Source organism: Megalops cyprinoides, chromosome 2 (genome assembly GCF_013368585.1).
Source record: "Megalops cyprinoides isolate fMegCyp1 chromosome 2, fMegCyp1.pri, whole genome shotgun sequence".
NCBI lineage: Eukaryota > Metazoa > Chordata > Actinopteri > Elopiformes > Megalopidae > Megalops > Megalops cyprinoides.
The window spans coordinates 14,981,585-14,995,176 of record NC_050584.1 but is presented as its reverse complement, the minus strand read 5'-3'; the positions used below and the strand labels follow the sequence as shown (position 1 = coordinate 14,995,176).

The 13,592-nt window shown below is 39.0% G+C and overlaps 1 protein-coding gene across 2 annotated transcripts; it reads right to left on the bottom strand.

Moving 5' to 3' along the window:
* Nucleotides 1-1,098: 1,098 nt before the first annotated feature.
* On the bottom strand, nt 1,099-12,011 carry zc2hc1a (zinc finger, C2HC-type containing 1A). Of its 2 annotated transcripts, XM_036522402.1 has the most exons (10): nt 11,939-12,011; nt 10,912-10,988; nt 10,385-10,501; nt 10,124-10,159; nt 4,405-4,546; nt 4,050-4,198; nt 3,822-3,924; nt 3,121-3,226; nt 2,054-2,161; nt 1,099-1,735 (listed from the first exon to the last, which is right to left on the bottom strand). In XM_036522402.1, exons 1-10 carry the CDS (start codon nt 11,952-11,954, stop codon nt 1,597-1,599), a joined length of 993 nt encoding a protein of 330 aa, XP_036378295.1. In that variant the 5' UTR covers nt 11,955-12,011; the 3' UTR covers nt 1,099-1,596. The 2 variants fall into 2 exon arrangements, with proteins under 2 accessions (XP_036378295.1, XP_036378296.1); XM_036522403.1 differs by lacking the exon at nt 10,124-10,159.
* Between the last annotated feature and the right edge of the window lie 1,581 nt (nt 12,012-13,592).

The window sequence follows — 13,592 nt, the reverse complement described above, 5'->3', positions numbered from 1 at the left end:
CACACATTAGACACCTTAATGCCAATTGAGCATTGTTTAAATGCCACAGCCTACCTGAGTATTGTTGTTGACCATGTGCATCCCTTTGTGACCACGGTCTACCCATTTTCTAATGGCTACTTCCAGCAGGATAACGCGCCATGCCACAAAGCACACGTCATCTCAAACTGGTTCCAGGAAGATGACAATGAGTTCAGTGTACTCCAATGGCCTCCACAGTCAGCAGATCTCAATCCAATAGAGCACCTTTGCGATGTGGTGGAACGGGACATGCAGCCGACAAATCTGCAGAAACTGTGTGATGCTATCATGTCAGCGTGGAGTGTGTGTGTGTGTGTGTGCGCATATTTTACAGATTTTGCAATATGAAGGAGTTTTCCCAGGCCTTTAAATGATGTACAAAATCATAGAAATTATACAAAAGCAGCTTTCATAGCAGTTGTCATAGAGATGTTTTCTGGAGACAAGTACAAAATAACTGGATTCAAATTATTTGGGAGAAAGGAAATATTCATTGAACTTTCATGATAATTGCTCATTTATTATAAATTCAAAGTTGCAATGGCATTTGGTACACTTCAACTTTTTAATCCAGCAGACATATCAACAATATCTGTTGTTAACCATGTCAGTTTTTCTGGAACAAATTGTACACATTGCATGCTCCTTAATAATGAAAGCACCAAAGCACCTGATTTAAAGAATACTGTATTCTGAGAATACTGTATTAGTTGCTCTACATACTGTATGTGATATTTTAGAGTATTTGAGTTTGCATTTTTTTTTGATATGGGATCTTACTTACTCCGTTAATGTTTGCTACAGCCGTTTCTGAATTCAGAAAATGATTCTCAGGCTATAATTTTACACACTCACATGGAACAAACAAAAAGACAAAAAGGCAAAATAAAGCATCAATGTACACAGTGCATATATAAACAACATCCATTGCAAATGCCAATTCAAGTTAAAATGAGATATTGGAAACAAAAAGTACATGATTTTGGGTTCTACAACATTTTACAAAAAATAAGTTAAAAAGGAGCCGTTAAACCAAAAATAAAGGTCCTATCGATTTTGTTATTCACAAGTGTTGTCTATGTGTCATTTATTAAAAAAAAAAAAAAAACTCAAAGTAGTTGATCAGAGGCTCTTACTCTTAAGTCTTTTAAATTAAACATTATCATATCAACTCAGAAGAAGTAATTCTCCTACTAATTTAAAACTGCTTGTATGTTAGTGTTAAGTGCAACAATGCCTTTTTTCCCCTCATTTCTACACATTGCCATAGTTCATTCAAGGAATCCACTTCAGGTAACAATCAAGCAATTGCGTACTCTGGTCCTGTAGAAAATCGTCAATCTTAGTGAAGCTCTGTACACGTTAAGGAAAAAGCTCTAAAAATCATAACATATACCCCATATTCAATTAGTAGTCAATCATATTGCACTTCTGAAACACAATTTTGAAATATTAAAACATGGCATCCTGCTGGGAAGGACAAACAATTTAGATGGGTGCTTTATGATGTTGTAACACTAGGGAAAAAAAAATCAGCATATCAGTTGTATTTTGAATCACCTTTTTCTTTTCCATTTAAATGCACATCCGTCTCACTCCACACTCACAGCAGAACTTGGCCCAGTCCACAGGGTACTTGGTCCCACATTCATGACAAAACTTGGTCTGTTGACCTGAGGGGTAATCCACCTCACACTCACTTTTGGCATGGTTCCTTAAAGTGAGAGAGAGTTGCAATCAGATATATTGATGCCATGAAAAGCATAATTACTTCTAGATCATGACCCTCCACTCATCTGAGCAAGAAGACAAAGAACGATGCTCAAAACATGTGCACTACCAGAACCAACCACTAGAGAAAACTGCGCATTATAGAAATTTCTGAATTTACACTACGTCCTGATGCTTCTCACATAACTCCCCTTGCGTTAGGTGGTGAGCCAGCTATCAATCAGTGTTGATTCAATAGGAAAAGCTTAATGGAAATGACACTAGTTGGGAAAAAAAGCGCAAGTAGATTTAGTTCCAATACCTAGAATTGTAGTTATCTGCATTGTAGACTTTCCTTTTGTTCAATCCAACACCAGATGTGTTCTTCAAGGATCCTGGAGAGCTTGTGGTCCCAGATTTCATATTTAATCTGCCCACACAACACAAGGCAAATAAAGTAGAACAGTTATATTTACACTTAATTTGTGATTTCAGATGCATGTCTGTGAGCTAACTCAGTTCCTCCAGTTCAGTTCACACTAAAGAGTTCATTCAAAGCACTTAACTGGTAATTAACTTCATGGTGACTGCACTGAGCCCATATTTATTTATTTATTTTGCTTCGCACCAATCACTTTACTAAATCTGGCCCTGAGTGCAATCACTGATTGTTTTAATGCACTCATTGATAGAAAACTGAGTTAGTACTGACAGTAGAAGCCCTAAAGAGTAGGTAGCAGGAAAAATATGATAAATATGATAAATATGACTTACAACTGACTGAATATGCTAAATTTATCTTTCAAATAACCATGTGTTATTATAAACCACCTGACCCGTGGTGATGTGATCAGCAGGGTGCTAACTCTCTGGACTGATGTGACATCATCAGTTTGAATAGTATATCATGGGGGAGTAAGGAATATTGTGTGGGAACCACAATGCATAAAGGCATAAAGGCAGTCCTTCTCCTTTACCTTTACCCATGGGCACTGCCGATCTGTACGACTAGTTCCTACTTCAAATGTTGAAACATAGACTTTACCCTGCACCTATTTTTTTTTTCTATTCATAAAGGCATAAAGCCAGAATTTTAAATCTTCTGAAATTTCCACATGGTGCTGCCTAATAAAAACATGCCTGAATTAACAAGCCTTCGGTGGAAGGGAAGAAAAACATCAGCTGCAGTTACATCAGCATTACAGCTACTGTTGAAACACAGGAAGCGCTGTATCAACATCATTACCGGTGTTCGTACATGGAAAAGGTAGTTAGAAGCGAAAACAAACTGGCGAAGTCCACCCGCTTAGGCTTCTGGAGGCAATTTTACCTCAGCTTTAAGGCTAGCGTCGGATTCAACAACTATGTCACCCTCATTGTGAGCCTTACCCAGATGGAGGGCTGGTTAGGCCAGCAGAATTGGTGCGAGATGGTGAGTACCCTGACGAAGTGCTCTTCACTGACCCGGCTGAAGGGGTCCTGCTAGTGGGAATGCCTGCTCAGATAGGGGGGAGAGAGGAAGACAGAACACAAAATTTCTTTTTCCAGCAGTTTTCACACAGTGGTTTTCATTTTAGCTGACTGACCTGACACAGAGGATTCCTCAGCTGGGTGTCATTTTTTGCACCGAAATGCATGCAGTGTTCAGAGTTCAGGAGGGGGGCAGGCACAAGAACAGACTAACATTTAGAGCACAAACCTCAGTATCCATTTCTGCACACATGCCCATAAAATCTCCATCCTCCAGAGATGCTTCTATCATATACTACTTCTATCCCAGCCAATTCTTTTTAGAGTGTTAATCAATTTTTTTTTCATTCCTTTGTCAGACTCTTTTATAGCAGACAGCACTACAAGCAATCAGCCATAAATTTAACTACATGCCTCAATAGCTCTTGATAACAGTACTGGAACTTTGAGTGCTTTCTGCACTCCCACCTTTCACTGACTCTCCTTGACATTCTTGACGTGAACACGCTAAAGTTTCCAATTGACTAAGAAGGCGCATATTAGCGATACAAAGAATTTACTCTGGCTGCTGTGGCAGTCCCTTGGACCTGCAGTATCTGTCTCACTCTTGCTGTTCATACCTCCGCTAGTCTGTCCAGGAGAGGAGCGCTGGGGCAAGCGGGAGGTGGAAGACACCGTCGACACTGCTGAGGAGGCTGCCTTCTTCACTGGTGGAGGCTTGTACTGTTAACAGATTAACACAAATGGCTATACACTTCCGAACCCTGCGCAGGGGACGCAGGGGACCACACAGCAAGAGGATGACATGTCTGCTCAAAGATGTCGGCGAGCTTGAGAGCACGGCCTACCTGAGACCTTACTGGAGGCTTCCCTTTCGCGTCTCCAGGAAATTTGCCCTTGTTGGAGATGCGTGCCGCTTGCTCCTTACAGAACTTGATGTGCCTGTCTGCAGCATTTTCACTGAAGCGCCTCTGGCAATAAGGGCACTGGATGTAGTCTGGACCATCAAACCAAACAGCACACCCATCAGGGTTTTAAAACTGACAACAATCTGACATAGTATTACATTATTCTCTCTATTAGCATCTTCAGCAGAGTAAATATTCCACTGTATAAACAGATAAAAATGTAAACAATGTCAAGGTGTCTTCTAAGCAAATAAGAGTGAAAATGTGCAGTTGGTAATTGTTCTGCTTTCATTACCTGGGTCATAAGAAGGGGGTGGGGGAGGAGGCAGAGGACCCCCCTCTTTCATTACTTGGGTTAGCCCCTTTGCAGCACGGATCGTAGCAATGAACTCCTCATGCTTTCTACGCCAGTTTGACTGTTTCTTGGGCGGTTCAGGCTGTCGGAATGAACACAAGTCATCGCAAATTGAGATGGTGAGCATTTATATCGGGACAAAATGCAGCGCCATGAGTCAAAACCATGTGAACGGAAAAAGGGGGTTTACTTTCCCCACAGTTTCTCTTCTGAAAGGAAATGCTCACCTATCACAGCAAAGTTCTACAGAAATCCATTTTGTTATTTCAGCTGGCGACCGGCGACTTAATTTTTATAGTTGCACCATATTAGGAATTTTCTCCTTTAGATAAACAAATTGAAGCAGTAAAGGCCAGATTCACTAAGATACTATCTGCAGTGCTAAAACTGCTAAGTGCATAAGTGCATGAGCAGTCAGCATGAAGTCAATGCCCAATTCACAAAACAAGTTGTGTTCAGCAGGTAATTACACACTCACTCTAAAGAAATGCACTATTGTTGTAGTTAGTAGTACACCTACTACCTTCATACTCCTGAATGCAGTGGACAGCATTCTATCTGGCCCCTGTCGTGAGGACACGTGCTGAAATTCGTATGTTTAAAGGGTGGTTAAAAGCACATATCACATCATGTCGGAAATACAAAATATATGTGAAGCCTGAAATGAAATCATACACTAAATTTTAATTTACAAAATTAAATTTAATGTTGACTGGAGTTAAAAAAGATGGCATGATACTCAGGGGTACACAGAAGGGAAAAATGTAATGCAGGTCGATAGTCAAGTCTAGTCAAGTGCCACCTGAGGAAATAGCTGTTTTAGAATGTGTTAAAGCATGTGCACAGATTTAACAGCAGAAATATTGCAAAACTAATAATTTAACACCCAACAGAACAGGTGAAGGTAAAGACATTCCATTCTTGGTCACAATTTATGGCATAACTTCTTTGACTCCAGGGTATCAGGACTTAATTCGTTGAGTTGCACTTATTCTAAGGGGTTATATGAAGCAAATCTGAAGAAGCTCCAGCTACCACAAATGCAAGTAAAATATTTGCCATTACCATCAAATAACCGTCTATCATCTACAAAAAGTTGACGCGTAAACCAAACTTCACTTACACTGAAATCAAGTCAATATTTTATATTTTGGGTAATGTCAGGTTGAACAGACTGATCCCCTAAAGGAGACATGCAACGTGTCTCCAGTGTTCACTTCTTCTATCTAAAATACAGCTATACATAGACCCTACGTCTGTATCACACATGTATGTATCAACAGGAAATGGGCACAGTGATGCCATCCCTGAAAACATGCATGTGTGGTAACTAACAAGTAAATCTTACGCACATTTCAGTTAACTGCACAATGCACACTCAACCCTTCAGTAAATCTAGTCCTGGGTGCTATTGTGTGACTTCATAAAAAGAGGTGAAAGGAGCTAAGGAGTGGTTACACTGCAGGGCTGTTACATAAACACAGACACGGTACTGGAACTTTACTTTGAGACTGATAACAACTGACACAAGTAACTCAATGGTTCATGCGTATTAGTATATAGCCATTTGTGTCCTTCCTTTATAAACCCAGCATTGCATCACGTCTAACCTCAAACCAGTGGCTGGTTATCTTCTAGATGCTGACAGCCGAGAATGGAACCCCTGCAAGGCTTCTTTCTTGTTTCTCCTTGCTGTGACACTACAATCACATGCTCAGCATTTGACCTTTAGTGGGCTAAGCCAGGGGTATGTTCTGATCAGGAGCATATCCCCTAGTAGCATGCAAGCCTGATCAGTGCTGTTATTCTTAACTGATCGCAATGTTGTGTAAACTCACACATACACACACACTATTATTACTGAATGCAGATGTAAATTTCAATCTTGTCTCAAAGTAACATTTTTGAGGGGGACAAAAACTCCATAATACACAAAAATTGTGTTTCTGTAACCAAGCACATGGGCAAGTAAAAGCACTATCAAAAAGCAGCAAAACATAGGTCTCTACTTTTGAATAATCTAGGTTGCCTACATTTGTATGGCTACACGAAAAGCGATAATTCTAAGGCCAAAAAGTATTGCTGAATACAAGAGCTTCAAATATTACCTTTTCAAAACAAAAAGGGCAGTTGTACAAACAGTTCACTACATCTGTTTGGGACATGAAGAGAGGTGGGATGATTAGTCTATATTATGAGACAGACCATACTAACAGTTAATTTTAGCATAATTCACTCATAATCTACACAGTGAGACATTAATCTGAATAAAGGGAATACATTTATTCACCAATTCCGATTTGTGAGTTGGTTATGTTTCTACTGTTATTGCCATTGTTGTTTATTATACAGCAATTTACATACAACAGATAAAACAATTATCAAGCAAATTCAACATATTATAACACATTGTAGCTTCTAGGTATAAAGCTCTCCCTTCTACACATTAACTGGTCACTTGAACTGTAAAAAAAAAAAAAAAAAAAAAAAGAATAAGCATCTTAAAGAATCATAATCTCTTCACATACATGTCTAATAAAAACTGGAAGTTTTCCTGGAAAACGTCACAGTGCAACAGAGCAAGAGAGCCCAATATGTCATCTACATTAGCATAGCTAAGGGCATAGTTAGCAGCACCGGTGGTCAGTACATGATGAGGCCGACTATCTGCAACCCTCATGCCATGCCACTATTCAGAACAAACCCAAATTCACAATTTCTAAAGTCTATGAAAAATGTTTTTTTTTTATTTATTTATATTTAAAACATAAGATTTTTGTGTTCAAACATGGAATCCTGCTGCCACAATATGGAATTCCATTAAATGTTCCTCTCTTCATTTATACCCATGTTTGTGTTTCATGCTTCCTGAAGAATAATAATTATAAAATTTTGATCAAGGTTCTGCAGAGTGTCACCCTCCAGGCTTTCCCAGATTTCCCCTTAGTTGTGCAGTCGATGAGAATATTCAACCAAACACTTAATGTTCATCATCTTACAAAATGCACTGGTTCTTTGCTTCTATTTAAGGTGCAAATAATAAATTGAAATAAGTTTTTCCTGCTGACCAATGTTATGTAGCAAGGCACCTACTAGATAACATCAGATACTCCACTTTAAGGCTAAAATAACCTGGTAGGCTGGTTAGTTTGTATTCATCAACATGTTCGCTTTCCGTACATATTAATCTGAACACTGCCTGCAGGATCGCTACAAAGGTTCCCTATTTCTTCAGAGGCTTAAGTATTACTGTTTTACTTAGTCTGTGTTATTCACTGTTCTGCTATGATGATGTCACTCCGCTGTTTCCTGTTTCTTAGAGATGGGTGCCAGTAGTTCCATAGAAGAGTCCAAGTATTAAGCAGGGTATGGGTATGAGTAACTGCTGAATAGGATGCCATTTTGTTCCCATAAACAGACAAACTGCACACAGCTGTTTATGCTAGCACTTTTCAATGTCCCATTTTAAAACTTTTAAATGGGCTAACAGCCACATTAGTTTTGTACATTCAAATGTTTTGCTGCGCCAATACAACCCGATGAGAAAACCAAATCTTTTTTTTTTTTAAGGGAAGAAAGACGCATAAATGATAGCATTGTCCAACATGGCTGTAGTGCTACCCCTGACCTTGGTAACAGATAAGTGTAAGAGTGACACAAAATTCATCAGTCTGGAGTCGCTGAAGTTTGGAGGTATAATGGCAAAGTATTATGGAAGGCCTAGTTGTAGCTGTGACAGCAGCTAACCAGGGGACAGCTTTAGAGAGAGCTGTACAGTCAGCAGCAGTATTTGAAGGAGGAGGCCCAGAGGTGCTGGACATCTCTGAGATTGAATTAGTGGACCTGACCGCTTTTGTCACCTGCTGCACAGTGGTGACCTGGCTTTCTGTCAGCGGCTGATGCCAGGAGTGTTCACCACTGAAGTGTTTTCCCTAAGTAGTGAGAGTTTGCTCGGTTTCCTGGTGGCATGAGGAAACCTCTAGTGCCAGAAGCCTTGAACAAAGGCTTAAAACCAGGTTCACTGCAGCAGCAGGTCCTGCTGACTACACTGAGATGCTTGTCATCTAATTCAGACTGCAGGTCTGTTGCTTGAAAGCCTGCCGTTAAATGAAACCATTAATACACAGGGAGTTCATTTCATTTAGCTGATCTTTCAAACAATGCACTAAAGGAGCTATCAGGTAACATTTTTGAAATATCTGAAATTTAGAATATTTTCTTCAACTGCATCAGATTTGTACTTTATTACATAATAAAGTTTACATTTTTCTTAAATGCACTTTGTATGTAAATTCATTGAACAAACAAATTCATCCCTATTAATAAGCAGAACTGGAACTGGGACAATTTTAAGATTAGAAAGAAAAAAATGAACCCCAGAGTAACAGTTCAGCTGGATGGGAAAAACAAAATAACTCTTACAATTGTATGTTTATTTAACCATCCACTGGCAGCATTCCTGATTTTTTGAACAATCATTCTGATGTGTAGATAAGACATATTTTATATATTCATAATTGACAGTCAAAGCAACTGTGCATGGGTTGAAGACAGTTTTAAACTGAATATATTTTCATTTTTATTATTTGTTTTATTACTTGCTATGTAGTTTTACCTGGCTTTAACACCATCAGAGCATGTCAGCTGGGACATCTCCATGCATAATGTTGCCACCATAATAGTGCACAACGAGGAGTTACTCGATTCATGAGAAATGTACAGCTATCCAACAGATTTTCCTCTCTCTTCTTTAGCTTGCTAGCCACTGAAACCAACATCCAGCACTTAGATATGACTCAGATATGATGCAGATAGATATCTCATTTTTGGTTTGGTAATTGCTCTGTTCACAGGGCCTGTCCTGTCCTTGAACTACAGGATCATCCTCCTCTGATGCCTGCCCAGGTTTAGTTATATTTCAGTGCAGGAACAAAGATAACATTAATCCCTTTTGACAGTGTCCTGAATAGTCGTCGTGTTGTGCTTTCAATGTCTGGCCCTTCTTCCATACTGTGAAATACCAATTCTAAGTCACTGTATGAAATAACTGATGTTCCTACATGGAGTTATACCTTATCTGGGAATCAAATCTTGCTAACACTAAACTGAAATACTGTAGGTTAGTAGGAAACTGTCACATTTATTGAATATCCATTACATATTATTAATATTCAGAAAAAATGGGATGATCATATGTGAAGTGGGGCAATTATGACCCCTTGGCAAAACAGCATTTGAGAAAAAACTGCCAGTGAATAGGAAAACAAAAATACCATTCATAGCTTTTATAAATGCTTAGTACATTCAGCCAAATATGTTCCCTGGATTTATTTTCTCAAAGTGTAACATTAGATGCCTTCAAAACTCAGGCTTCTATTTGGTAGAACAGCACTTAAATTATGAGCCTGTGACATATTTCTCTCTTATAAACCATTGTAAAATGGTCTCTAATACTTAATCAGTATTAAGCTCCTGATTATTAATGACAGTAACAGCGTTATAGGGACAGAATGCTATGGTTAAAGATTCTAACACAAGCAAAGCAACAAGTACACAAAGCACAGAGGCTATATTTACAGTTACTCACACAACACATGTGTTTTAAATCAGTGTTTCCACCATTACAGGACATCAATAAATAAAAGATGATTCAACTTACTGTATCAGACTTAGAAGTTCTGGCTGTACTGTGTAACTGAAATATAATTAGAGGCGATTTGAGTGTACAAAATGTCACTTGGGGGAAAAAGTTGGAAAGGAGTCACACATTGCATGAAAACACTGTGGCTCACTAACATAAGGCAAATGCAAAATCGCAATGCTCAACTTAAGACAAACGCAAAATCACAATGCTTCTCATCATCAGCATGATTATTTTCAAGAGAATACTCCACATTGAGCATACTTGTTTTTTTTTTACCTTTGGTTTTAAAGGCTTCACAGTGGGAATGTCCGTTCCTTCTGCCCTTTGCCTGCTGGAGTCAAACACCTTCCTTTTTTTAGCAGCAGTCTTTTGGCAAATTGGTACATGCTTCTTCTACAAGAACAAGTTGAGATTCGTCAAACAACTGCACCAGGAAAGCACAGCACTGACATGTCACTGAGAGCAAATAAGCTATCTCGTTGCTAAGGAATTAAATAACTGAATGTGTCCAAACAAAGCAGTTCCTTTTTCCGTGCCAGGCTGTCATGCTGAAATGACTGATAGGTGTTACATTTCTATTAGATAATTGCCTTGGCTACTTTGGAAAAAAAAATATATAAAAAAACACCACTGAGAGTTTATTCTCGATTACAATATCCTGTAAAGATCATAAGAATTGATTATCCTGCATCATGATTGTATATTACTAATGTATTTCTTTACTTTGCAATACATAAAGTAGTGAGTAGCGTTGCACTACAAACACTGTTATCTTATGCCAAACCATTTATGATTATACTTACAAGTACACTGGAGAAAAAACTTCTCCCACATATTTTGCAAGGTATTAGATTCTCACTGGGAGGAGGGGATTCCATAGCTGCAAGAAATGGTAGCAAATGTGAATGTCAACTTCATTTGACATTGCATGAAATCTTGCCCACTTAATGTCAAACACGTTTTTCTTAGAAGCAAAGTTTAGGTGGTAGGTGGTGGGTTTACAGTCTTCACTCTGGCCTAATGTGGGCGTCTTCCAAACAGTGGAAGTAAAACAATTAAGGTCAAATTAAAAATAATAAGCTAGAATCTGTATTTGACCTCTGAAACATACGGAAGAAAGGGAGGTGGTGGAGTGTTCCATTCCATTGATAACAATACATCCTGTATGATCCTATTTTATGAAATTCCGTGTAACAATAACTGTTACCTCCATGGAAAAAATCGATAAAAGGCAGGCTCAAAACACTCACTGGCAACATGCCAACGTTTTGGCCAAATCTTCTTACAATTCTTAAAAGATCATATAGCCTCTAAACTACTTAGCTAACTGCTACGTTAATGTTTTTGCTGCCTAGGTAGTTCCAGTCTACGTAGCGTTTCCTAGGCAATACAATATGGTTAATGGTCGTGAATTACATTAAACGACACTTATTGATATCAGTTATCAATGGCATTTTAGCGAGCTAGCTACGTTAGCCAACTAGCTGGCTTAGGTTGACTAAAAATGAAAAAAAAAAAATACGCACGAGCACGATAGGAGGTTGTTTTATCCTCCAAATGATACTCAGTTTTCCTCCTTACCACCAAAGCCATATTTTTGTTTACGATTTCACAACACATGACAATAGGTGGGGCTATTAACGTTAGCCGGGCTAGCAATGAAAACAGGGCGTCACTCTCCTTTCTGCAGGGTGGCTAGGTAACCAGCTAAATCCTGATCATGGGTTTGTTGTTGGGTCCATGTCGGATAAAAATGAACATTTTAATTATAAATTAACATAAAAACGCTGGCTCACAACGATGACCAAATAAATAGCCACAATTCCATACCTTCAAGGTCCTCCATCTTTCTGTCTTGTCTACGACTGATGCTGCTGTAGCAACTGCGCCTCTACCGCTCCACAACTCAACATCCACAATTTCGATTGGCTATTCGCTCCTCATGCTATGGAGACCAAATTTTGTGTTGCGTGTTTTTTTAACAGCAGACGGGGCGTGGTGGGCGGCTTTCTTTTCAACACACGTGTGCTTCTCGACCAAAAAAAAAAAAATAGGAACAGAAAGTTTTACAATGGCCGTTTTGATTAACGGTGCTTCTTTCTGTTTTTAGTCTGGGGAATTGTTTAGCTAGCTTCTCGATCATGAAACCAACAATTTGACTGCAAAGTACTGGCGTATAAATAGCAATGTACCACATTGCTTTATCTCCATATTAATAATAGCGTAACTGGGAGAACGAAAAAAAAACTGCCTTTTACTGAGGAAGTATGCCTTCTTTAAAAGAGGCCTTTCATAAGTAAATAAAAAATCTGTACCCCAGCTGCTACCCGTCCACAACCAGGCCACTATCTCAGGGAAAGACTCCACATTGCATTTTACCATGTCTGCAGCCTGTCTAGGATGCCAAGGCGGACAATAGCTTCAGTGTGTGCCCAAGATTTGATGACAACAGAGTTGGCATGCGCGTGGGCAGTAGGCTGTAGGGTACACATCTGTTCATTCAAGAGCACCAGAGCGAGCCCTGCTAATGACACTTATCGTGATAAGACAACTTTGTCTTCTTCTTTGTAACAACAACGACAAAAACAGTCAGTGCAAGTGGATTTTATCTGTTTAGGCTTAATCCTCATTTCTTGTTTCAGTTTAGCTGCCCTTTTTGTAATACAGTCTAAGGTTATGTGATGACAATGATTTATCTATCACTGTAGGTGTCTGCTGCATGATACTATTTAAATGGTTAGTGAGCTCATGTTCTTTGCTAATCATAATATTTTGGGGACTGGGCTGTTGATAGTTATCAAGATAGGTGGCTAAATGGTTGGGTGTATATCCCTGGACTGGCAATCACACATCTTTGACCACACAGTTTGCTCTTATTTTCCAAATATGTAATAATATAAATACCTCCCCCATGTGTTCATTTGGCAGTCAAGTAAACATTGAAAAGCCTCTTAGACACTTGGCTCCCAGTTTATGCTGTAAGAAAGGCAAATACTAAGAGTTTGCCTTTAGCACACATAAGAAATGTAATGTAATGTGTTTTCCTAGACAAGAGTACAAGAGGAACTGTGGTTGTCGAAACTCCTCCTTGCTGTGGCTTCTTTAACATCCCAAGATATAACATCACTATTGAAGCATGTGAGTCTGACTATGCATGTCTACAACCCATTCTAAAATGCTAGCTGCACTGAAGAACAGCACTGAGCCCAGTGTAGAATGTCAGGTTGCCATGGCAACCTGTTGGCCAGAGTGATGATGCTAACCTGAGGTGTCCATAAGACATTCTCTTTTATTTTTTTTCATGTACCATTATACTGGACTGTAGTAATGTAGACATATATCTAAATCACATTTTGCTGTGCTCAGAACCACATCAAATATGTGTATATTCTATTAGTTTATTTGATATGCAGCAGTGCAGCACAGAGGAAGCATTCGTAGCATGCTGTTCATGAGGTGAATGCAGGCTGCTCTTTAGCCTATT

Bases quoted from the DNA above. Each gene is read 5' to 3' on its own strand.
- zc2hc1a (XM_036522402.1), bottom strand. The intron at 4,199-4,404 runs GTAATGAAAGCA...TTGATGGTCCAG, and splicing joins ACCCCCTTCTTATGACCCAG to ACTACATCCAGTGCCCTTAT. The intron at 1,736-2,053 runs GTATTGGAACTA...TCTCACTTTAAG, and splicing joins GCAGATAACTACAATTCTAG to GAACCATGCCAAAAGTGAGT.